The 27634-nt window shown below is 38.2% G+C and overlaps 1 protein-coding gene across 1 annotated transcript in view; it reads right to left on the bottom strand.

Moving 5' to 3' along the window:
• Positions 1–27634, bottom strand: part of Adam9 (ADAM metallopeptidase domain 9) — a 105432-nt gene that overhangs the window by 56895 nt on the left and 20903 nt on the right. Inside the window, exons 7-11 of the mRNA XM_013144676.2 lie at positions 26372–26437; positions 10834–10905; positions 9267–9436; positions 6949–7030; positions 6351–6484 (exon numbers count right to left, since the gene is read on the bottom strand). Of these exons, the coding sequence (XP_013000130.2) occupies positions 6351–6484; positions 6949–7030; positions 9267–9436; positions 10834–10905; positions 26372–26437 (524 nt within the window). The remainder of the gene's footprint in view (positions 1–6350; positions 6485–6948; positions 7031–9266; positions 9437–10833; positions 10906–26371; positions 26438–27634) is intronic.

The raw sequence follows: 27634 nt of genomic DNA, 5'->3' as shown, positions 1-27634 counted from the left end.
AACACAGGATTTGACTTACACTTCAGTAGGATTGCCACAATTGCTATGTTAAGCAAACAGAATGCTTTTAGGAGAATCTACTCAGCACGATGAATCAGAATGATAACAGTGGAAGCAGGAAAGAGTGGCTGGATTACTCATGACTTACAGAAAAAACATGCTGAAGGGTATCAGAACACAGAGAAGGCTGATGCCAAGATTATGACTGAGACTGGCCATGACAGAAATAATCTACCAGGAAATGATTTTAAAAACCACAACAGACAACGCATTACTGGAAATAACTAGAACACATTTCCACCACTGCTCTCCTGAGCTTTATAATCTGGAATGCAGGAGTACAATGAGGAGGGCAAAGGACCCCTGATTGTGAAGGCCGCCCTCTTCTGCTGCTTCGGGTCAGCATAACCCTAGCCAGAGCAATTAAACAAAACAAAAAATCTGGAAGGAAAAAATAAACAAATCAAAGGCACCTAAATCAGAAAGAAAGTAAAATTGTCTTCATTTGATGACATGATCATGTACATAGAAAAACTCCAGGTGCACAACAAATGGCTGTTAAAATTAATAATTCAGTAAAATTGTAGGATACAGAAACAACACACAAAAAATCAACTGCATTTCTACAGATTAACAACAAATCACCAGAAAATCAAATAATAGCACTTATAACAGTAACAAAAATAATAAACTACTAAGGAATAAATATAATCAATTAGGTGACTTTCATATTAACAACTAAACACTGCAAAAAGAAATCAAAGATGATAGAAACAAATACAAAGTTAACCTATGTTCATGGATAGTAAGTATGAATCATGGTAAAATAATCCACATTACTCAAAGTGACCTATAGAGTCAATGTCTTCCTTATCAAAATTCTAATAACATTCTAAACAGATTTTTTAAGACTTCTAAAATTTACCTTACACCACAAAATATCCCAAGTAGCTAAAACCATCCTGAGAAAGGAAAGAGCCAAAAACATCACATTTCCAAATTTAAATATACATTACAGTAATTAAAATAGTGTGGTACTCACATACAAGCAAACACACAGACCACCAGAACACACTAAGAAGCCAGGAGTGCATTCACGTATTGGGTCCCCATGTATAACCTCCTCTTACAAAAGGCTCATGTGTTAAAGGCTTAGACCACAATGAAATTAATGTTTAGTGGTGAAGCTTTCGAAGTGTTTTTTTGTAGTGAACTGAGAAATGAACTCAGGGCTTTGGGCATCCTATACCAGCATTACACTGAGTTACAACATCAGCCCCACTGATCACTGGGGCACTGCCTTCATTAATGGTATCATCCACTGATGGGTTTGAAATTGAATGGACTTTTGGGGAGTTGCACAAACTCTGGTAGGTGGTAGGAACTGTGGAGGAGGTAGGCCACTGGGGTTATGCCTGGAAGAGCACACCTTGTCTCCACCCTCTTCCTTGTACTCTTTGTCTTCTGCTCTGCTTCCTGGCTACCACGAAAGGAGCAGCATTCTTCCACCACACTTCTGCCTTCCCACAGGCCTAAAGCAATGGGGCTGGCTACCACGAACCAATACCTCTGAACAGAAAACAAAATCTTTCCACTTTTAAGTTTACTTTCTCAGGTATTTTATCACAGCAACTGAAAGCTAAAATACACACATGTGCATGCACACACACACACACACACACACACACAATCAACTGATCTCTGACAAGGGAACAAAAAATATACCATTAGAAAAAGATAATCTCATCAATATACTGCTGGTGAGATGACTGCATATTCACAAGCAAAAAATGTAACCCCTACTCAAACTATACACAAAAATGAACTTAAACTATTTTAAAGATATAAGAACATAAAATCTGAAATTGTAAAACTCTTAGAAAGAAAAAACTCTACAACATTGTTTGGCAATGACTTCATGTATTTGACTCCACAAGATAAGTAACAAAGCTGAAAACAGACAAGGGAGGCTACAACATGCAAAGTATCTGCAAAGCAAAGGAAATGACTAACAGCGTGAAAAGTCAAGTTATGGAATAAGGGAAATAACTGCATACCTTATAAGTAAATATCCAAGTGCATAAGAAACTCCTATAATCCCACAGCATAATAATAACAGTAATAATAATAGCTCACTACAAAAATCAGCAAAAAACTTGAATAGACAAACAATTCTCCAAAGACATTCGAAAGGCCACCAGGTATATGAAAGGTTTACTAGGGAATAAATTAGGGAAAGGCAGATCAAAGCTGCAATGAAATATCAGCTCACACATAAGGAGTACTATTATGAAAAAATAAAAGAGAATCGGGATTGGCGATGATGGAGAGAAATTAGAATCCTTATATATTGCCTTAAATTGCTGGTGGGGATATAAAACAGTGCAGAACTACTGAAAATAACATGGATGTTCCTTTGAAAATTAAAAGAGGCAAGCATGGCGGTGCAGGCATTCACTAAAATGGCTTACTGCAGAGTCCACCCAAAAAAATGTGTGCACACTTCAGGAAAAGAAACACAGTATGATGTTTCCTCCTTAGATGGTGCTGCCTTCACATGTGGGACCCTAGAGGATGCTGGATACTGCAGAAAACCTACTATTCTGTCGGCCCTTAGAGAAAAATTTGAAAATGCTGTGTGGCGATCTCAGTGACCAAAGTTACCCAAGCAGCAGTTCACCATATTAATAAATGCCTGGGCAAAGCCACCACTTTGAGTATCTCTTGTAGTTGTAGAGACCAAAGGTAACTTGTATTAATCTCATGATGTCTTGATAAATTTGGTATTAAAATATTATATAAGTTTTTTCTTTTCCTGAAGTCTGCATATATTTTTTGGCAGGCTCTGAATTCTATTAAGTGATATATATATGCAATGAAATGTTATTCAGACTTTAAGAAGGAAGTAAATCCTACTATTTACAACAACATGGATGAACTTGAGGACATTATGCCAACTTGAAATAAGCCCATATTAGAAGAATAAGTATGCTCAATAATACTCAAATGATGAATCTAAATAACTAAACCCACAGAAGCAAAGAATAAAACAGGGGTGGTCAACAGCTGGGGAAGGGGGAATCAGAGGAGTGCTGATGAGTAGCTACAAAATTTTAATCATGGAAGATACTCACAAATCTAAAGATCTGCATGCAACACTGTGCCTACAGGAAACTATACTGTACTGGACACCCAAGGATCTTTACAAAGGTAGAACTCACATTAAATGTTCCTACCACAACAAAATTTTAAATATCAATTCTATGAGACTTTTACTATGAGTCTACTGATACACTTAGTATGCATTTAAATTAATATTGAACTTTCCCAAAACATACTGATAGCCTTGTACTGAGCGTTCCTCAGGGAACTTCTTTTTCAAAATTTTCTTCACCATTATCACAAAATTATTCTTTCAGAATAACTTTAAATTCACTTTGCTGCATTTCAAAATGAGAGTAAAATGTATGTTTGGAACTTGACAGGAAATGTACTAAAGTTATGATTTAATTTGATGAATACAGACACAATTTCAACACACTGTATTCTCATAAAACAGTGCTCCCTTTACTCAAATTATCAGTTATGATCTTCAGTAAACTGTATCTTCTCTAAATGAGTCCTACACACTTTCTGTTAAGCTAAGATTTTTGGCAAATACATGCAGCTTTTGACCTCTCATTTTTTGAAAATGGTTACGGCCAATTTATGGAAATATTGCTCTACGTTTCTGATTTCCAGCTGCTGTGATTTAGATCTAGATGTCCCCAGGAGCCTCACATGCTCATGGGCAGGACTGCTGCAAGAGGACTGGCTGGTCCGGGGTGGGGCCTGTCAGGGTCACTGCCGGGGAGAGAACAGAGCTCCCTATTTGGCTCCTTCCTTCTCTCCCTGCTTCCTGACCACCAGGATGTGAGCAGCTCTCCTCTGCCCGAGGCCTTCCTGCCGCTGTGCCTAAGCAGAATGTGGACTCGGACTTCTGAACAGTGAGCCACAATAAACCTCTCCTTTAAATTGTGAATATGAGCTATTTTGTCCCAGTGACAAGAAAGTAGCTCTGTCCAATTATGTACTTGTTTCTAAATCTTCTCTTTATTCATCATCTTAGCTAGAACTTCCAAAACAAGCAAAAGCAGGTTGAGTGTCCCTTATCCAAACTTCATGGAGCTACAACTATTACGAATTTCAATGTTTTGGGGCTTTTTCACAGACTTTATCAGCTGAGCACTCTTAATCCAAAAATGTGAAATCCAAAATGCTCTGAAATTAAACTTTTCACTGTTATGTTGGCGCTCAAAATGTTTTGGATTTCAGAGCATTTTGGACTTCGGCATTTCAGATTTGGGGTACCAACTTGCAATAGTACTGGTACTAGGTATTGTATATGCTGGATATTTTGTTTTCTCCCCGAAATCCTAATCAATAAAATACTTCTCTCATGATCCATGTTTAGGATTGGCCTACATGGACTGCATCCAATAAAATGTAGCCAAAAAGAGGCACTGGCAAAGATAAATTGGGAGGAGAATAAGGCTAACTAACACCCCTGGGTCCACTCTATCATGTCACCTCATGCTGGCAGTTCTGTTCCACGCCTGTGAGCACAGTCTTTCCTACAGCCACAGCTACAGCTATCCGCACCAAGATCCAGAAACGGAACTCGCCTTTTACATCTGCTACATGCCCAGGCCACTGGATTCCAGTTAACAAAACAAAAACCAAAACACCAAAACTCCCCCTTCTGACTCTACTCTTAGGGAAAATGACAAATACATACATGGATTCAAATTACATTCATGTTTTAGGTTCAGCACACAGTAAGTTTTAAATACAGTATTAATAATACCCCTCAAAATGTTTTAATTATATTTTTGTCTCTTTGACGTAAGATTCAGGTACTTCTGAACTCACTCAGAGCTTCCTGCCCTCCTCACCGTGCTGAGAAAATGAGGCCACTGCTTCTCCACCACCACAGTCCCTGCGCCCTCCCAGACCTCCCACCCTTACCACCTTCGAGCATTTTACCCTGTTTCTTTATTAGTGACAGTTTGTCTTCCCCAGCTACATGCCAACTCCTTGACAAGCAAGCCTTGAATCACTGCACATTCTGACAGGTAGATGGAGAAAGTCTGGGCCCATTCCTCACTGCTTCTTATAGCACGGTAACTTTTCCTGTAGCATTCTTTCGGAACATTCCTTCCCTAACTCCAAGTGCACCTCTGTTTTACTTTAATTTCTTATCTCACTGTTCATGACTCATTATTTCCTGAATTCATATCTTTTTCAAATACATTACCAATCAAAACAAATGCCCAAATTTACTTGCTTTTCCTACAGGAATTCTTTACAAACATAAGGCTTTTCCTAAGTATATAATTGTTTATGAAAGATAGTTTTTCATAAGCACTGTTTTAATTCTTCTGTATCTGTTTCTGAGCCTAGCAGTTGCTCAAAAGTATAAATCCTGCCTGAGTCTTCCCTCTGCACTGGCATGTGCTTACAACTGTCCTTGGATCTTTGGTGTGAATATCTGGGCCATGGATATCCTAACATGGAATCTCCCTCTGAATTTGTTAAAGATGACCATCTCTTGTATCTAATTTTCAGTCAGGCTCAGCTTCTACTCCACATGTGTTCAGCATTCTGCTCAAAGTGCTGCTACTAAATTAAAAGTGCATCAGGCAGAAGATCCACTCTTGGGCCCTCTGTTGTAAGCATTTTTTAATGGTTTTGACCCAGACTTCTTGACTTCAAATCTCAGTTGAGAATTCAGACGTGTGGGTCACTTTCCGCATCCACAAGTGGACACGGTATCTGCATCTCATTAGACTGCTGAGCAGGAAGTGTGTGGATACCTCTGAAGTGCCTAGAACAGTGTCTACACATAAGAAAGACCTAAAGAAATGCGTACTATTTTTCTCCCCCTCTCTGTATTACCTCCTACTTTTATCTCTAAAAACAGAGGTTGTTAACAAAAGCATGCCAAGGTTTCTTTTGGCTTGAAGTGAGTATGATGTACTTTCTCAAATGGGGTTTGTGGGTAAATGTTTCAAACAGTCCAAATCTAATACAATCTATGCTGAATGCAGCATGTAAATTTTTCCATGTTTCTATATTCTTCTGGCCTATCTACTGGCTTACAGAGTATAATTACACATCTAAGTCTATAAAAAGTATTTCATTTTAAAAGCTCTCTGAAACTAAATAAAACAACCGAATGCTCATCAATGAATTCCAAGGAATCAGAAATAATTTTCCCTATTTTTTTCATCATAGATTAAGTATTATTCAAAACTTAAGGAACCCTGGTCTACCATACCAAATTAAGAGGAAAGGATTCGACTACTCACGATGCGCCTGAATTCATGATGCAGCTCTTTGCGCCACAGAAACAATCTCTCCCATCGTCATGATTCATTCCAAGGTTATGACCCAGCTCGTGAGCAACAATGGATGCGAAGGTCTCCACAGAGATTTGTCCAAACTATCCAAACACAGGAAGGTAGTAATTAGGCTTCTGAATAAAAAGGAAGTTATATTTTTTTCCACAAAAGGAAACTTATGCACTAAATGTTGACAGCGTGTATGAATCTTGCATCCAGTAAGTCTATACATTTCAGCCTAGTAATGGTTATGACTCATTGTAACACAGTGGTGGAGATGGATCCTTTAAACGATAGATCAATCACCTTAGCCCCAACACAATGAGTACTCAAAGTAGTTAACAATTCTTCTGAATAGACTGTTTCCTCATCCACTAAAAGATGCTAATAAACATAATAAAGATTAGGAAAATTGATGCAGGGTCAATGAAAAGAACACACTTTTCGCTTCTACTGTGTTGTTCATAATACCCAAAATATATTTTAAGCACCAGGGAAGGCATATGGAGTCAATAAATACTGCTCTAATGCAAATATCCAAAGTTGGACATTGAGAACAACATACCACATTGATCCCGCCCGCGTGGCTCCTTGAACACACTGTCCCCACAAATGCCATCCCCGCAGTTCCACCGAAGCCTTTCTTTCTAAATGAAGAGGCAAAAGTTAGAACGTATTTGTGGAAAAGGAATTACCCTGTTTCTATGGATAATGTTAAATGGATTGGCAAAACCTACAAAAATGCAAGAAAAATGGCACAAACAAGTAACGATGTCTGTTAAATGGAAACAGCACCATCTTTTCTCCTTTGATTATCAAAAACTGAAACTGGCATTACAAATGCATTTTAAAGTTTTATTCAGACACATGATACTTTTATATATACCAAGCCAAGTTGTCTGTTTTTTAAACTTCTAGATGGAAAACTTTCTGAAAATGTACTGCGTTTGTTTGTTTGACAAATTTTGATGAAGAAAGTTAACAAACCTAGGGAATTTATTCTCAAGGGTGGCTGCAAGGCGTGGCACACCATGATCAGGAGAAGTCACGATGGTCACTATGCCGGTGCTCAGTCTGTCCACACGGTCTCAGGCCTAGCTCCTCCACTGGAGCACTCTTTCCCAGCACGGCCCCTTAGCTCGCCCTGGCCTTCCTTCAGGTCCTCACTTGCAAGTCGTGTCAGTCGGGCTTGCCCCAACCAAGTTACCTCACATTTCAACCTTGTTCCTCTGGTACTCTCATGGCTATCCTTCCTATTTTAATCTTTCCTTCTCACCATTCATCATTACTTAACAAATTATATACACTTATTTATCTCAGTTACAGACACTCTCTACCTCAGAACTTAAGTCCTGGTGGAAAACACTGAATAAAGATTCCACAAGAGGAGGTACTTTCATGTATTTTGGTCACTGCTGTGTCCCAGCGTCTAAGGTATACACTGAATAAATGTCTTTTAAGTGAATGATTAACTCCTTTTCGGGAGCGTCTGATGAGCCTGGAGAAGATGACAAAGCTCCTGACACATGGGATTGCCAAGGAATCACTTCAACAGATAGGGAGTCCCATAGTCCCCAGGACCCACTCAGTATTCGTCTTCCAAAAGGCTTTTTAATACCCCACTAACTACAAACAAGCAACTAAAGACCACTAAACACCTGAGAAATGCATTCAACAGAAGAAGGAGAAAAAGAGACCAAATAACAGAGGAAGAAAGCAGTTGGGCAGATTTGAGTTGGGAAGGACACAGTACATAAGCCTGATGCCGGCTCCATTTAGCCTCATGACTCAGATGGTATTGTCGCTGGAATGAGGATACATGCAATTTACTGCAAATTAATTTAAAAACAGGATTTGGGGGCTATAAAAACCTATTTATTTAGGCATTTTCAGTGTGTTCCTTGAAATCATGCTTAACTCACAAGAGAAAACAAAACAAGAAAAAAAAAAATAGTAAGAAAAATCAGAGGACCAGGACAACAAATACAATAGTCTAGTAAAGAGAATCTCAGGCAAAATGAATAAAAATAAAATAGAAGTGGAAATCACCAAAAAATTTAATAAGAACTCTTAAAACTGAAGGACATCAGTTTCCAGTTTGAAACCACCCGCTGAGGACAAAGTACAGTAGTAATGAAAGGCCGAACCATAACTATCACTGGGGAAGCTCAGAGGCCTGAGAGTCACAAGGAGATCCTAGCTTCCATTGACAATGAAGCACTAAGGCCACATGCACAGGACCAGGAACAGGAACGGTTTTACGGTTCTCAAGAGTAATACTGGGATCTAGGAAAGTAACTCAATGGCAGAGTGCTGGTCCTGCAGGTACAAGGCCCTCGATTTGATGGGGGGTGGTCAGTACTAGAGGTCAAAAGACAAAAGACAGTGCCTTCAAAACTGCCTAGAGCTAGGGGAACGGATCAGGGCTACAGCACTTCAACAGCGACAGCTGAGTCTCCAGTAGCACCTCTGAAAGGCTGAGGATTAACATGCGCTCACATTGGCAGCACCTTTACATTCTGTTCTGAGACTTGAAAACACATTGCTAGATATACAATAGGTCAATGTTTTTCTTTCCATATACCCTTTTGCAAAAGGCAACTAGAAAATACACTATACCAAAATAAGGACATAAATTTAAGAAAGGAGGAAATGAGATAGAAGGAAGGAAGGAAGAATCTAACCCAGAAGAGGTCTCATCGTCACGTCATATCCTATGGTATTAAACAACTAAGTTTCCTCATTTAAATAAATGCAAAAAACCTTAAGGATGAATTATATATACGTATACACATACATATATATGTCTAGTACAATAAAATAAGCAAAAATATTTTTCTCATCATTTCATTCACAGAGCTTTTTTTTTAAAAAGCCACTTACAGAACTAACTGTGCACTGTCGTGTCTCCGACGTGTTATGAGAAACTTCTCCCGCCACTGTACGAAGTTCCCCAACACATCACCAGCACCCCCAGCTATACTGATCAGGTTTCCATTTGTCCAAATCTCCAGTCCAACTAGTACTACTCGAATATTTAACATAATATACATCTGGGAAAAAAAGAAAATAAAAGCACATAAAATAATTTTAAAATATGAGAAAAATCTTTTAACCACATGAAGTAACACAACTATTTAAATTAAGAGCTCCTTTTCCAAAACAGTATCTTTCCTTCAATACAGTGACACTCATAATTTCTTAAAAGTCTCAAAAGGATAACAAAGACTCATACATGGTAAGTAACTAAAATTCAAAATCCTCTTTATTGCCCATTTTAAAATCTGACAACAATGAAAATTAACTTTTTCAAAACTTGTTCCAAAACTTGCCCTAGAGTAATACAAGTCTACTCCTCTTCTGTCCTTATGCCATTGCTGTTCCCCGAAGCTGCTATGTGGGAGTCTTGGTCTCCAGGGTGGTACTGTGCAGAGGCAGTGGAACCTAAGTGGTAAGATCCAACGGGAGGCTGTGGAGGGACTCTAAGAATCCTTCCTTTCCTGTTCCTCTGTTTTGCTTCCTGGCAATGAGATGAGTGGCTCTGCTCCACCACACACTCCTGCCATGGTACGCTCATCACAGGCCATGTACAGTGGGGCCAATGGAACACAGACTCAAACTTTCAAAACTATAAACCAAATCAATCTGGTATCATTAAAGGTTAACTATGTCAGGTATTCTGTTACGTGATGGAACACATTTAAGGTAACTATTCACATCTTTCACTGAAGAAATACCAATGAGTATGATCACAAAGTGCTACCCCATGATCCTCTTGGAGGTGTTACATGTTATAAACCATAAAATCTTTCTAAATTCTTATCTAAAATTCTAATCACGTCCAAAGATTTCAGATAAAGGACTGTGGTGCTCATATCTATTTCATAAAGGTACTGTGAGAGATAAATCAGTTAATAACACAGAGTACTTGCTCTGTTTCTAGTACTTAGTTGAATGTTTCTATTACTATTGTCATCATGATTATCATCTCTGTCTGTTATCAGGGAAATAAATGTCTTATAGGTAAAACAAGTTTCTTACTTTTTATGATCTCTCATGGAATAAAATCCAGTATCTAAAACCAAATCACATATACACACACACACACAAAATTAAGATTGACATATTACAGTCCCTGGGGAGGAGGCAGCATTAGGCAAAACAAGATTCTCTCAATAAGAATTTAAAGATCTTTTCATAAACAACAAAGTACCCAGCGTACTGAAAGATGAAGTAGATGCTAATATAAAATATTTTTATTTTCCCAATCTTTTTTGCATTTATACATTCCTTTCAGACACTAAGAAAAGTTACAAGATAAACTAGAAAAAAGATCTTTCAAAGACTGAGTCACATAATCTTATGATAATCGGAACTCAAAATGGACAATTTTTAAATTCTGTTCTGAGGCTATGAGAGATAGGGCAAAACAATCCTAGATACAACTTACGCTGTCCAAGTAGTTTGCTAAATGAATCATTTCTTCTCTGACAGCAGTCTGATTTCTTCCCATCATATCATACTGTAAAAGCAAAGAAATCAAGTTATTATCATTAATGTAATTTAAGAATAGAAATATCGGGGCTGGGGATTTAGCTCAGCGGCATAAGCGCCTGCCTTGCAAGCAGGCAGTCATGAGTTTGATCCCCGGTACCGGTAAAAAGGAAAAAGACAAAAAAAAAAGAATAGAAATATCTATCATCTGTTTCAATGAAGATAACAATCTAAACATTTCCTCTGAACTAAAAATTAAGGCATTTAGCCATTTATCAACATTTTAAATCAATAAATCTAAGTGATGCAATGTAGTGATTAATAGGAATAAAAGGAAAACAGACCCAAATGTCAAATGAACACAATGAAGTCTTCATTTTCTTCAATCTGGTATAACTATAAAATGAGTTTCCCTCTTAATGTTTCTATTCACTTTAAGGCAAATATGTTTTTAAGTATTTTACATAGTTTTAAATAATCAAAATGCACAGATAAAGGAATAAAAAGCAATCTAATAGATGTCCTGATCCTTTCACCTCTTAGGTTAATGACGTTAGCAATAAACTCTGCTAAAATAGTTATGAGAAACTAGCTATGACTGCACATTGAAAAATTATATGTGGATAGTTTGACCATATTTAAGCAAAATAATTGATATAGCTAGTTCTGAGTCCCAGTCAAATTCAAATGTCTATTTGAACATTATTTTATACAACCAACATACTAACCAAAAGAAATTTTTAAAAAAGGTTTTATAACTTTGTTCTATATAAAATGCTAGTATCAGAATATATCACTTCATCAAACAGGCATGTTACTGTGAGTCTTCTACACAAGAAAAAAAATTAATACACTTGACAGGGCTTGATGGAAATGGAACCACTTTTATCTTAAACCATTTTGTACCTGTGTATTACAAATCTGTCTGGAGGAAAAGAACCAGGGGAGCCAAAGGCTCATCAAGTATCTAAGTGTCCATAAAAGTAACCCCAGAGGAGCTTGACTGACCTTAGCCATAAAAAGGAGGGTAAGTTTGATTGCCTACTCTGTACTGAACACCTAATAGGGAAGTACAACCCAAGCAAACAGTTACGACTACTAATAATAATATTAAAATGAAGAGGGAAGGAGAGGGAATGGGAGAGGCAGAGTGGGAGACAGAGGGAGGCAGTGAGGGAGAGTGAGGGCTAGAGAGAGATGGATCTTTATCCCTTCTCCTAAGACAGATGAAGTCGGGGGCTGGGGACGACAGGGTCAGAAATCACCATAGGAACAGAGGATACACAGAATCCTGGGCCCTTAGCTTGCTACTCATTAGAAGCAGAATTTGTGTTTTCTCTTAAGGAAATCAGAGACTTAAAAATGATTTTTGCTAAAAACAATGATTTAACTTGGGTCTGCAAATGCCCAATAGGTAACTAACAGCAGAAGAAAATTTGACCTTTATTTTGTAAAGCGCTGGGTCAAATCCTTCTCAGCTCTGCAGATAGGTATGTCAGCCATTCGGGAATGTCTGAAAGTGATAAACCAGGATTATGGGCCTGAGGAGTTTACTTAGCCTATCTCACCATCCTTCAAGAATGCAGACACCAGGCAGTCGTGAGTTCGATCCCTGGTACCGATAAAAAGGAAAAAGACAAAAAAAAAAAAAAAGAATGCAGACACCAGGGTAACCAATTTAAAGGTACACCTGGTTAGCCCTGATGCCTCCAGCCACTGTCCCAAACCCATGACCACCCGGATTCTAGGAAAAACAGAATCTAAACCTCACAGAGACCATCCTTTCAATGGAAACAGAAAAACTCTGCGGCCCTAAGGACTCCAAAGCTATAACCAGGACTGAGTAATGATCAGTCAGGCTCCACCCCACCAGCTAATCCTTCAGAGCTGCCTTCTCACCTCTCCCAGGGCCAGTCTAGTCCCCTGCTCAGAGTGAGCCCTCTTCAGTCACTGCTGAAGCTGGAGTTCTTTCCTAACGTTCTCACTTTCCTGTGTAAAGGGCTGGCCTGCTCTTTGTCAGCTCAAATTAAAGTCCCTTACCCTTTCTCTTACTTTCTTCTCTAATTAAAGATTTCCCCCTATAAATAAATAAATCTCTATGTTTTGTGACTTGTCCAAAATATTCTACAGAAATATTTTACCAGCTTGAGGTCATGGGTGCACAAATAAGGACTTTTTACAGAACCCCAGTTGCATAGAAAGTAACACTGAGAATCAACAAATGGGATTACTGTCAAATTAAAAAGATTCCGCACGGCAAAGGAAGCAACCAACAAAGTAAAGAGACAACACACAGAATGGGGAAAATTTTTTGTCAGCTATTCCTCAGAGGAGTAATATCTTGAATATATGAAAGAACTAAAAAAAATTAGACCCTCCATAAAAGACCCAGTCAAAAAGTAGGCAGGTGACATGACAACATTTTATAGAGGAAAAAGAAATGATTAATACAAAAAAAAATGCTCAACACTGCTGGCCACTAGAGAAATGCAAATTAAAACAACACTCAAATCTTACTTCACAAAGAATGGCCATAACCAAAATTCAAATAATAGCAAATGCTGGCAAGGTTTCAGGGAAAAGGGAACCTTTCTATATGGTTGGTGGGAATACAAACTAGAACCACCACTTGGAAAGCCGTATGGAGACTCCTCAAAAAGCTAAAACTATCAATTCCATTTGACTCAGCTATTGCCTTTCAGGGAACCTTCCCAACAGTTAAAGATATCATATTATTGTCATATATGCATATACATGTTTACAGTAGCACAGTTCTTAACAGCTAAATCAAGGAAGCAGTCTATCTGCCCATCAGCAGATGAATGGATAAGGACATGTAATATCTACATACGAGGGGGCGCTGCTCTGCCACAAAGAATGATGAAACAGTGCGTCATTTGTAGGAAGAGATGCAATCTATTATGGGCTTATATCTAAATGTCTCCCCAAAGTCTCATGTGGTCATGGGTGGAGTTTTTGGAGGTGGCTGATCTAGGGAGTGTGATGCTAGTATTTAGTGTGTGATGCTGAACTAAGCTTATGTGTTGGGATCAAAGGTGGCACGGGCGGCACCACCCGCAGGGCAGGTAGTCTAGATGAAATAAAAGGCAGGCTTGGTTGATGCTGCTGCTGCCTCCTGCCTGCTCTGGGCTGCCCCTCTGTCGTGCCAGCCTGCTTTGAAGCCAGCCAACTATGAACTGAAACCTCTAAAAACTGTGAGCTGAAATAACTAAGAGTCTTTGGAACTGACTTTTTTTTTGGTTTTGGTTTTGTTTTGTTTTGTTTTGAGACAAAACACTTAAGGCTGGCCTTAAGCTCCTTTTGTAGCCCAGGCTGTTCTTTTTTTTTTTTTTAATTTTATTTAAGGAGAAAAAAAGCAAAACAGAAAAAAGGGTAAAAATAATACAGAATTAAAAAAAAAACAGTCAGAAATCACTAGTTGATAAATTACATATTGTCCCCTTAGAAATAGTTGTTCAAGTTACAAAATTAAAGCATTCAAAGTGGACATTCAAACAGTGAGACTGCAAACAGTTCTGTTCAATGATTGAACAAAAACTTACTAATATGGCCATCTATCTTACACACTTAAGCATACATGCAGTTATATCCTTTAGAGCACTTTCTTTTCCTCTCTTTTACAATAGCAATTACACATTTGGGGTTTTATTAACCCTACAATTATTTCTTTTTACACTAGAGACACAATGTGATATTTATAAATATGATTATTTCATTTATGAGGATGGTCTCAAGTTGTCTCCATTTAACTATGAAAGCCTCGAGAGGAGGAGCTGGGCGGATCCGGAGTCCCTGCAGAAGCCCGTTCCTTTGTCTGAAGGACTGAATACTTCTGCAAGCAGGGAGGCATCGCAGCTTCCTGAGGCACCTCAGCCTGTGGTGAGTGCCCAGCACAGTCTGCCCAAATCTCAGACTGTTCCGGACCCCCCAGGCTTCTGGGTGCAGTGAAGTGGAGCAGTGGGTTAGAGGCCACTACAGCTGCCTCCCCATTCCCCCCCCCCCCCTACACTTGGAAGTCTGCTGAGCTCCTGACGGATGGGCGGGCCTACACTAACCCCCGAGCCCAGCCACGCCTAGCCATCTGCCTGCAGAGGAGGAGCTGGGCGGATCTGGAGTGCCTGCAGAAGTCCCTTCCTTTGCCTAGAGGACTGTGGATATCTCTGCAAGCAGGGAGGGATCACAGGCTCCTGAGGCACTGTGGCCTGTGGAGAGCACCCTAACCCGGCTGCAATTGAAGAGCTGTGGATCTTCCAAGGGGCAGGTGGGCGCACAGTGTCCCTGAGGCCCAGCTTGTCTGGAACTGCGGAGTTCTGAGCAGGCAGAGGAGGGACACTGGTTCTGCAGGCCCAATGGCTTGGGGTAGTGCGGTGTCAGAGGCTCAGTAGCTCCAAGCATAGAAGGGGATTTTCAACAGATCCTGAGGAAGCTTTCAAATAACACTTGAAACACAGAAATATACAAAATGACAAAACGAAAGACCAAATTACAACCTCAAACCTCCAGCCCATCTCAGGAAACCCTAGGAGCAATGTATATAGAAGAAAATATATCCCATCCACCTCATATATCGGACATAATAGCTACTGAAGTTGACAAACAACTCCAGGAAGCTTTAAAGAAATTCAAACTCGAAATAATCTCCCAGATAAAAGAAGAAATGATAAAAGAAATGAAAGAGATTCTAAATATATCTAAAGAAAACACAGATAAAAAATTGGAGGAACTAAACAAAAAGATAGAATCCCTAGACGAGCAATATAAGAAACAAACAGAATACATAATGCAGATGCACAGAGATATACAGTAAATAAAAAACTCCACTGAAAGTTGTAAAAACCGCCTTAATGAAAGTGAAGATAGAATTTCAGACCTTGAAGACATGATTGCAGCTAGTGAACAGGAAAGGAAAGATCTCTTGAAAATAACAAGGAATCAGGAAACAACAATTCAACAACTGCAAGACGATGCAAAGAAGAATAACATAAGAATGATAGGGATTAATGAAAGAGAGGGAGACAACATAAAGGATGTCAAGAGGATATTTAGAGAAGTAATAGCTGAAAATTTCCCAAGCATGAGATCAGAAACTGACATCAAGATCAGTGAAGCATATAGAACTCCAAACACTCATAACCAAAATAAAACTACACCCAGACATATAATAATCACCATCCCAGAAATCCAACACAAGAATAGATTACTAAAAGCTGTCAGAGAGAAAAGACAGATCACTTATAAAGGAAAACCTATCAGAATCACAGCAGACTTCTCAGCACAAACGATAAAGTCAAGAAGAGCATGGAGTGAAATATTCCAGATCCTAAAGCAAAATGATTTCCAACCAAGACTGATATATCCTGCAAAACTATCATTCAAAATAGATGGTGCAATACGATACTTCCATGACAAAGAACAGCTGAAGAACTTCATGAACACCAAACCGACCCTGCAAAAAATATTGAAAGACAGTTTAGATACACAAAGGAAAAAACCACTAAGCAAAGCAAATAATTAAACAGAACCGAAAGATAAAGATGCAACAGCAGAGAGATAACATTCCTACAATTAACCAGCATTTAACAGTAATAACCATTAATGTAAATGGTCTCAATGCACCAATCAAAAGAAACAGACTAGCAGAATGGATCAAGAAACAAAATCCAACCATATGCTGTTTACAGGAAACCCATCTAACCCAGAAGGATACTCACAGACTGAAAGTCAAAGGATGGAAAACAATTCTTCATGCAGCAGGAATCCAGAAAAAGGCAGGAGTAGCCATTCTGTTTGCAGACAACATGAACTTTAAACCAACAATGACCATAAAGGACAAAGAAGGTCACTACATACTTGTAAGGGGAAAACTCCAAGAGGAAGAGATAACTATCTTAAATATATACGCACCAAACTCCAGAGCACCAAGTTATATAAAACAATTATTAACAGAAATGAAAACTCAAATTATCAGTAACACAATTGTAACAGGAGACCTTAATACGCCATTGACACCAAGGGACAGATCAACCAGACAGAAAATGAGCAAAGAAATAACAGAACTGAATCATACCTGTGAACAAATGGGTTTGATAGACATATACAGGATGTTCCACCCAACAACATCAGAATACACATTCTTATCAGCAGTACATGGATCATTTTCTAAAATAGACCATATATTAGCTCACAGAACATATTTAAACAAGTGCAAAAGAGCTGAAATCATCCCTTGCATGTTATCGGATCATAGCGCTCTGAAATTAGAAATTAATGATAAAAGATACTGCAAAAATCCCACAAACACATGGAAACTGAATAACACACTCTTGAGTAATCAGTGGGTCACAGAGGAAATTAAAGAAGAAATCAAACAATACCTAAAAGAAAATGAAAATACAGATACAACTTACCGGAACCTGTGGGATGCAATGAAAGCCGTCCTGAGAGGAAAATTTATTGCACTGAGTTCCCACATCAGGAAAACAGAACGAATACAAATAAATAACTTGATGCTACACCTCAAACAGCTAGAAAAAGAAGAGCAAGTCAAGCCCAAAGCCAAAAGAAGAGAGGAAATTATAAAAATCAGAGCAGAAATCAATGCAATAGAGACTAAGAAAACAATCCAAAGAATCAACAAATCAAAGAGTTGGTTCTTTGAAAGAATAAATAAAATCGATAAGCCCCTAGCCAACCTTATTAAAAAAAGGGAAGAAAAAGCTCAAATTCATGCAATAAGAAATGAAAAAGGAGAAATCACTACAGACCCAATAGAAATACAGAAGATCATCAACACCTACTTCGAAAACCTCTACTCTCAAAAGTTTGATAACACAGAAGAAATAGACAGATTCTTAGAAGCATATGAAGTGCCAAAGCTAGATCAAGAGGATGTAAAACTGTTGAATAACCCAATCTCTGTTACTGAAATTGAAAATGTAATTAAGTCCTTACCCACCAAGAAGAGCCCAGGCCCAGATGGATTCACTGCAGAATTCTACAAGAAATACAAAGAAGACCTAATGCCGACACTCCTCAAACTGTTCAATGAAATTGAAAGGGAAGCAATCCTTCCTAAGTCGTTCCTGGAAGCAAATATTACTCTAGTACCAAAACCTGAGAAAGACCCAACTAAAAAAGAGAACTATAGATCGATCTCCCTAATGAACACAGATGCAAAAATCCTCAATAAAATATTGGCAAATAGGATCCAGCAAATCATCAAGAAGATTATACACCATGACCAAGTGGGATTCATCCCAGGAATGCAAGGATGGTTCAACATACGCAAATCAATAAATGTAATCCACCATATCAATAAAGCCAAAAATAAGAATCACATGATCATTTCTATAGATGCAGAAAAAGCCTTCGATAAGGTCCAACATTTATTCATGATAAAAACTCTACAGAAAATTGGAATAGATGGTCTTTACCTCAATATAATAAAGGCCATTTATGACAAACCAACAGCCAGCATCATTCTAAATGGCTAAAAATTGAAAGCCTTTACTTTAAAATCAGGCACAAGACAAGGATGTCCTTTATCACCACTCCTATTTAATATAGTACTGGAAGTACTAGCCAGAGCAATTAGGCAAGAAAGAGAAATAAAAGGGGTAAAGATAGGAAAAGAAGAAGTTAAGATGTCGTTGTTTGCAGACGACATGATACTCTACATAGAAGACCCCCTAAGCTCCATTGAAAGACTCTTAGATACAATAAATAAATTCAGTAATGTGGCTGGATACAAAATCAATACTCAGAAATCAATAGCATTCCTATACTCAAACAACAAAATCACAGAGAGGGAAATAAGAGAAACTGGACTATTCACATTAGCAAGCAAAAAAATGAAATATTTAGGAATTACTCTTACGAAAGAAGTGAAAGACTTATACAGTGAAAACTATAATACACTGAAAAAGGAAATTGAAGATGATCTCAGAAAATGGAAAGACATCCCTTGCTCATGGATAGGAAGAACAAACATTGTGAAGATGGCCATTCTCCCAAAACTCTTATACAGATTCAATGCAATCCCAATAGAAATACCATCAACATACCTTATAGATCTAGAGAAATCACTCCTAAATTTCATCTGGAACCAGAAGAGACCTAGAATCGCAAAGGCAATTCTAAGCAGCAAAGGCAAAGCAGGAGGCATCACAATCCCTGACTTGAAATTATACTACAAAGCAACAGTAGTAAAATCAACATGGTATTGGAATCAAAACAGAGACGAAGATCAATGGAATAGATTAGAAGATACAACCACAACTACAAACACACTCAACCACCTTATCTTTGATAAAGGAGCCAAGCAGGTTCACTGGAAGAACGACAGTCTCTTTAATAAATGGTGCTGGAAAAACTGGCTCTCCATTTGCCGAAAACTAAAGCTAGACCCATGTCTATCACCATGTACTAAATTAAAATCTAAATGGGTCAAAGATCTGAATATTAAAACAGAAACACTAAATCTATTGGAAGACAAAGTGGGTAGAAACCTTGGAGACATAGGAGTAGGTAGAGAATTCATGAACAGGACTCAAACCGCACGGGAAACACTTCCCAGAATCAATAACTGGGACCACATCTTATTAAAAAGTTTCTGCATGTCAAAAGAAATCTCCAGCATAGTGAAAAGAAAACCCACAAACTGGGAAAAGATTTTAGTGAACTCTCTCTCAGACAAGGGACTCTTGTCTAAAACATATAAAGAATTAAAAAAACTCAGACCTCCAAAATTCAAAGATCCAATCCAAAAATGGGCATCTGAGATGAATACGCAATTCTCAGATGAAGAAATGCAAATGGCAAATAAATATATGAAAACATGCTCATCATCATTGGTCATCAGAGAAATGCAAATTAAAACCACACTGAGATTCCATCTCACTCCTGAAAGAATGGCCAGGATCAAGAAAACCAACAACAACAAATGCTGGAGAGGACGTGGGGAAAAAGGAACTCTCCTGCACTGTTGGTGGGAGTGTAGACTGGTACAGCCTTTGTGGAGGTCTGTCTGGAGGTTTCTCCAAAAGTTGGGATTGGAAATCCCATTTATTCCAGCTATTCCACTTCTAGGCATATTCCCAGAAGAACTGAAAGCATCATACCACAGTGATTTATGTGCACCTATGTTTATAGCAGCACAATTTGTAATCGCCAGATCTTGGAAACAACCCAAGTGTCCATCAACTGAGGAATGGATAAAAAAGTTGTGGTATTTCTATACAATGGAATATTATTCAGCTATAAAGAAGGATCACATTGAGATATCTATCAATAAATGGGCGCAGCTTGAGACCATACTCATAAGTGAAATAAATCAATCTCGCATGTATGAATACCGAATAGGTTCCCTAATGTAAGTAATGATTCAAATATATGAAAATATGTGGCAATCATGATTCCCCATTATGTGGCCTTGAAGCCTTATAAAATTTTCACTTATTAATTAGAAAGGCTTTATTCCGGGCTTCTTGATATGGAAATATTTGAAGCTATAGTATATGAAGTTTTATCCAAATATCTCAAGGAAAAAGACAAACACTATGGTAACTATTATTCTTTAAAAAAATTATTTAGTTATTTCTTATGTTTATTTTAATTAAGGGAAAAATTTAAAAAATTAGGATATATAATAGTAACTCTTTGCGATTTCCTATTAACTTGTTTTGAAGTCCTGTAATGCTCCCACGATCTTGTTTTGACTGATTAGACTCTGTTCCATTCTGTGGGATAGTATCAGGTCTGAGGGTATAGGCAACTACTTTGAAGGCAGTAAGATTCACTGAGATGCCCATTCTGGTTTGACTACTGTCTCCTTTGGAAGTCCTGTAATGTTTACAATGTCTAAGTTTTATTGGTCTTGTTCTCTACTGTTTTGTCCAACTTTATAATATCTAATGAGATAGACAAATCTTTTTAAGGAAACAGGAGACAACGTTGATAACTATTGTTAATAACCGTATACTCTGTTCTACATCATGTGCTAAGTCTATCCTTGGTTTTCACTGACAGCTTTGTTCTGCCATATTTGACTTTATTCTCCCCCCCCAAAAAAGTAATAAGAACTAAGGAGTAATAAAATCTAAAATGTGTAAATTTTGTTGTAAAAAGAGAGGAAGGGAAAAAAAAAGAGCTCTAACGGATATAACAGCAAGTGTGTATAGGGATGTTGAATAGCTGACTATATTAATGTTTTTGGATCATTGAACACAGCTGTTTGTAGTCTCTCTGTTTGAATGTCTACTTTGTATTCTTTGATACTGTGATTTGAGCAACTATTTCCAAGATGATAATATGTAATCTATTAACAGGTGATTTCTTACTGTTATGCTTTTTTTTGTAGTTCTGTATTATATGTAACCTTACACTGCTTTGTTTTGTTTTGTGTTTTTCTCTTTTTCCTCTTAAATAAAAAAAAAAAAAAAAACTATGAAAGCCTCAAGATCATCCTTTTTATAGCTGAGTAATATTCCATTGTATAAAATACCACATCTTTTTCATCTATTCTGCAGTTGATGGGCATCTTGGTTGTTTCCAAGACTTGGCTATTACAAACTGTGCTGCTATGAACATGGGTGTACATGTATCACTGTGACACGATTTTTTCAGTTTTTCTGGGAAAATACCAAAGAAGGGAATAGACGGATTCAATGGAACTTCCAATTCCAGTCTTCTGAGAAATCTCCTTACTGACTTCCACAGTGGCTGTACCAGGCTACGCTCCCACCAACAGTGGAGCAGTGTCCTATTTCCCCGCAGCCTCGCCAACATTTGTTATCAGTTGATTTCTTGATGGCAGCTGTTCTTTCCGGAGTGAGATGAAACCTCACTGCTGTTTTAATTTGCATTTCTCGAATGACCAGTGATGGTGAACATCTCTTCATGTATTTATTTGCCATTTGTATGTCTTCTTCTGCGAACTGTGTGCTCATCTCAGAGGCCCATTTTTGGAGAGGGTCTTTGAATTTGGAGGGCTTAACGCTTTTCAATTCTTTAGATGTTCTGGATATAAGTCCTTTGTGTGAGGGGTTGTTGGCTAAAATTCTTTCCCTTTCTTTTCACTGTTGGGTTTTCTTTTCACTGTTGATTTCTTTTGAAGTACAAAAACTTTTCAATATAAGATCCCAATTATTGATTCTTTGAAGTGTTTCCCATGTAGTGCGTTTTGTTCATGAATTTTTTGCGTACCCATGTCTCCAAGACTTCTACTTACCTTGTCTTTCAGTAGATTTAGTGTTTCTGTTTTAATATTTAGGTCTTTGATCCATTTAGACTTTAATTTTGTGCATGATGATAGGCATAGATCTAGTTTCAGTCTTCAGCATGTGGAGAGCCAATTTTTCTAACACCATTTATTAAAGAGGCTATCCTTCCAGTGAACATGTTTTGCTCCTTTGCCAAATATCAGGTGGCTGAGTGGTTTTGTAGTTGTGTTTGCATCTTCTAATCTGTTTCATTGATCATCAGGTCTATTTCTTTCCCAGTACCATGCTGATTTTATCACTGTGGCTTTGTAGTATAGTTTCAAGTCAGGAATTGAGATGCCTCCCGCCTTGCCTTTGTTGCCCAGAACTGCCTTTGCTATTGTAGATTTCTTGTTTCCAAATGAATTTTAGGAATGTCTTCTCTAGATCTGTCAGGTATGTCAATGGTATTTTGATTGGGATTACATTAAATCTGTGTTAAGTTTTGGGAGTATGGCCATTTTTACAATGTTGGTTATTCCTAGCCAAAAGCATGGAATATCTTTCCATTTTCTAATATCATCTTCAATCTCCTTTTTTAGTGTAGCATAATTTTCAGCATATAGGTCTTTTACATTCTTAGGCTGATTCCTAAGTATTTCACTTTTTTAGATGCTATTGTGAAAGGCGGTATGTCCATAATTTCTCTTAGTGAATTTTTTGTGTACAGCAATGCTATTGATTTTTGAGCACTGACTTTGTATCCAGCTACACTGCTGAATTTATTACCTCTAGTAGTCTTTTAATTGAGTTTGGGTTTTCTATATAGAGTATCATGTCATTTGCAAATAGTGATAATTATCTTCCTTTCCTATCTTTATTCCTTTTATTTGTCTCTCTTGTGTGATTGCTCTGGCTAATATTTCCAGAACTACATTTAATAGGAGTGGTGATAGTGGACATCTTTGTCTTGCTCCTGATTTTAAAGTGAAAGCTTTCAGTTTTTGTCCATTCCATATGTTGGCTGTTGGTTTGTCATAGATGGCCTTATAAGACTGTGGTAGACACCGTGTATTCCGAGTTTCTGAAGGGTTTTTATCACAAACATGTGTTGGACTTTATCAAAAGATTTTCTGCATCTATTGAGATGACCATGTGATTTTTGTTTTTGGCTCTGTTGATGTGGTGTATTACATTTATTGATTTGCGTATGTTAAACCATCCCTGCATTCCTGGAATGAATTCCACTTGGTCGTGATGTATAATCTTCTTGATGACTTGCTGCATTCTATTTGTCAGGCTGGTCTTGAACTTGCTAGGATTCCCCTACCTCAGCCTCCTGAGTGCTGGGATTACAAGCATATACCACCATGCCTGGCTAGGAACTGGCTTTTGAGAAGAATTTGGGAAGGTTTGGAGATGCTAGCTGAAGAAGCTGCTCTGGAATGCCTTAAACTGTACTTGATGGGACATTCTGGTCAGAACTCAGAAGACCAGAATGCTGACAGAAATGCAGTAGGTAAAGATCAGGGTCAGAAGGCTTCTGATGGTATGAAGGTCTCATTAGCTGCTGGATTCAGGACTGTGTGTGTTATCTATCATTTGGCAAAAAGTTTTTCTGCGTTTGCTCATGTCTAAAGACATGACTTTGCTTGAGGCAGCCAACTACTTAATCCTGAAGAAGAAATCTCAAGGCAGTCTAATGTTGAGACAGTGGCATGGCTACAGTTGTGGGCTTTTTGCCAGATCTATGTTAAGAATCAAGAGCAAAAAGCCCAGCAGAATAATTTAAAACATTTTGAGTCTGGCCACAAAGGGAGCTCTCATAAAGCTGTGGAGCACACATGTAGCAAAGCAGAACTTGCCGAGAAGGAATAGGACAATAGAAAAGAATGTCTGAGGATATCACAAGAAGCCACCCTCTGTAGCCTCAAAATTGCAAAGGTGAGAGATATTGCTTTGAGACTAAAGCACTAGAGCACCATGTTCCAGAATGGCAGTGGCCTTGAAACTGGGCTGAATGCTCAGCAATCCAGGCGTGCCCGGGAGGGCAGTGCGTAAAGCCATGAGTGTGAAGCCAAGGGTAGAGTGGAAGTCCTAGAAGGCTAGAGAAGCTAGAAATGTGAATCTGCTAAGGAAAGTCACAAGAAGTGGGCAAAGAAAGAGAGAAGATGTGGGAGCTACAACCATCAGCAGTGCTGTAGGAGGAGGGCCACCCGAGTTCTTTGGAGTTAACAACTTGTGACAGACTCCACAATATGATGGACATGGAACTATGAGATTTAATATTTCCACTGCTGGATTTTGCCTTGCTTTGTTCCCACTCTTTTCTATCCCGCAGAAATGTCTATCCTGTGCCACTATATATTGGAAGTGCTTAATTTTCTTTTCATTTTCACAGGGGCTCACAGCTAAGTTTGCCTTAAATCTCAAAAGAGACCTTAGGCTTGGACTTTTCAACAATGCTGAAGCTGTGAAGAATCTGGCAACTCTTAGAGATGTACTAAATGTCTTTTGTATAAAAGGAAGAACACACGTCTTTGGGAGATCAAGGGTAGAATGTTATGGCTTGTATCTAAATGTCCCTCGAAAGCCTCACACGGTCATAGGTGGGGGTTTTTGGAGGTGGCTGAGTCTAGGATATGTGATGCTGGCTTAAGGAATAAAAGTAGGATTACGGGTGCCCCACGGGCTGCGGGTGGCACCACCCAAGGGCAGTAGCCTGTATAAAATATAAAGGAAGGCTAGCTTGCTGTTGCTCTGCTTGCTGCTCTGCTGCCTGCTGCTTGCTCTGCAGTGCTCCTCTGCCAAGCTACCCTGCCTTGGAGCCAGTCAGCTGCAAACTGAAGCCTCTACAAACTGTGAGCTACAGTACGCTTTTCCTCCTTTAATTCTGGGTGTTGGGCATTTGTCTCGCAATAAGAAAAGTAACTAAGACAACACAGCACCCTGAGACCACAATGTTAAGTGAAACAAATCAGACATACAAGCTTAAATACCGCATGGTTTCTCTTATATGAGAAACCAAAAGTATAAATGGAAAGCAAAATATAAATAAAAGGTAGATACTAGAAAATATGGAGATAGATCTTTCTCAAATAGAAAGGATGGAGACTTTAATAGGAGAGACAGAAAAAGAGAAGAGAGGAGAGAAGAGGAGAAGAGAGGAGAGGAGAGGAGAGGAGAGGAGAGGAGAGGAGAGGAGAGGAGAGGTGGGGGATGAAAAAAGAATTAAGATACGCTACATACATATACCAACTGCACAGAAGGAATATAAATATTATGTACAGCAAACATGTTCTAATAAAAAAGGAAACATTTTACCCATTACTTGGGGCAGTGCTCGCACAGTGGATTCCCTGTGCTTTTCCTTCTACTGCTAAAAGGTAATGAATCTGTAATGAACAAATCTGAGTAGGTTTCTATCTCTTAATAACTAGGGTTTGGTATTTCCAATCTACACTCGATAAAAATCCTCACACCTGTCTCTGCAGCTCACTAGAAAAGAACTGCCAATCATGCTGAGTTTTAACAAACAGCTTTTAACCCAAACAACAAAAAAGTCAAAATGGGGAAGGAGGAGGGAAGAGGAACTTTTTTAAAAAGTCGTAATATGTACATGCAGCTATGCTCCAAGACTGCAAACTGCATAAATTGCGAACATGTACTAATAAAATAAAAAAAAAATTTTAAATCACTTCAAATAATCTGTACTTTATATAGCACCTGTATCTAAAATTGATAATCCTGCACATGGTGAAAAAGGCACACATTTCTTATTTTAGTTTAGCAGTTGGGTAAATTTTTAAGCAAAAATAAGAAAAATGACCTGGAATCCTGTACCCTAAAATTAATACTATTCCCTCTAAAGCATGCTAAGACTTGGAAGTTTTCTCTACCTTATAGTATAAACTAGTCAAAATTTCATTAGGCAACAATGATTAACAGTCCATTAAAGTACTACATAATCTGAAAGGTTTAAAAGCCTAACTGATAAGAAGCAGTCTTACTGAAGAAATTTAGCATAACTAAACTTTAGAAAAAAAGGGAGGGACATCACTAGTAAAAAATAAAGTGAAAAGTAGTCTCATTCGCTACATTCAACTTTTGGTGTTCTACTACGGAATTAAGGTTTAAAGGAAAAATATTTTTGTTCTAGAATTATCTTTTAAGGAAAATTGGTACAAGTATCTATCACATTTCATATTTCCTTCCTGGGATACCCACTTCTTCACAGCTTTTCATGAAAAAGAAGGGAACCATCATCGTTCATACCCGTTCTTTGTCCACAACGAGGAACAGCTCCACATAGCGGGTCTGCGGCAGGACGGCTCTCCTTCTCTGTCAAATACACACCCAGGAAGGCAAAAGTGAGTCACTTGGGCACCCACGACCACACTTCATTTCAAACCGGTAGCTGGTATCCACTAGGGATCACTATGCTATCAACTATGCCTTGATCATTAAGGCCGAAACCATGTCTATTAAGAGCGGTACCTGCTACCTATCCTAATCAGAGAAAACTTGGGAGTTAAGGATAAAGTGGGCTATTTATGTTTCTAAAGCACTAAAATTTATTTCTTTTTAATCAAAGCTACACACCACCCTCCTCCCCCCACACACACAACCCAACCTCAACACATACCTATTTTAAGGAGAAACCCCATTACCGTGATGAGGCAGGATTCAAAAACTAATATCTGCAGGTACTGAATAAAGAATATTGACTTATATTCAACAGCGAAAGTCAGGAGAAGGTTACCACTTTTAAAAATGATTAGGTTTGTCATTTTACAGAAATTCAAACAAATAAATTAGGCATGACAGCGTACCCTGTATCCTAGCACTTGGGAAGCCTAGGCTAGAGGATCACTGTGAGTTTAAGGCCAGCCTAGCTACATAAGTGAGCTCAAGGCCAGCCTGAACTACACAGAGAGACCCTGTCCAAAAATATTTAATACAAACAAATTAGAATAAGCAAAACTTTAAACTTTTTCCAGTGTTTAAATTTAAAACAAGGAGGGAGGGGAGAGGAAGTAAAAAGAATTGAGATGTATTATTATTATATATATATATATATATATATATATAATGATATATATGATATATATATATATCAATCTGTCATCACAAATATAATTAATACGCACTGCAAATACACTGAATACAATTTTTTTATTTTAAAAGACAATAAATTGAACAGTTCAATAGACATAAGAGTGAAAACAATGCCATGAGCTAGTCTTAGTTAACTGAAAAACACCTTAAACTAGGTGCAATGGTGCATACCCTCAGTCCCAGTGAGCCCAGGAATTCAGGGCCAGCCTGAGGGAAAGAAAGGTCTTCCCATCACAGCAGCTCGGCAGCACCCACTCACATGTAAAAAGCTCTGTTTCTCGCAACTGAGATTTCCAGGCCCAGTCCCATTTCTGTCCAAAGGGCTCAAGTAGAAAATAAATCACTGAGTCCTAAAGAAATTCTAAAACAAGGACATGGATGTCTTTGAAAGACAACTGAAGGGATTAATATCCTAAAGCC

The sequence above is a fragment of the Cavia porcellus genome, unplaced genomic scaffold, assembly GCF_034190915.1.
Source record: "Cavia porcellus strain 051 isolate PalLab524CR breed Dunkin Hartley unplaced genomic scaffold, mCavPor4.1 scaffold_29, whole genome shotgun sequence".
Classification (NCBI taxonomy): domain Eukaryota; kingdom Metazoa; phylum Chordata; class Mammalia; order Rodentia; family Caviidae; genus Cavia; species Cavia porcellus.
This window is presented reverse-complemented; position numbering and strand designations above follow the sequence as displayed.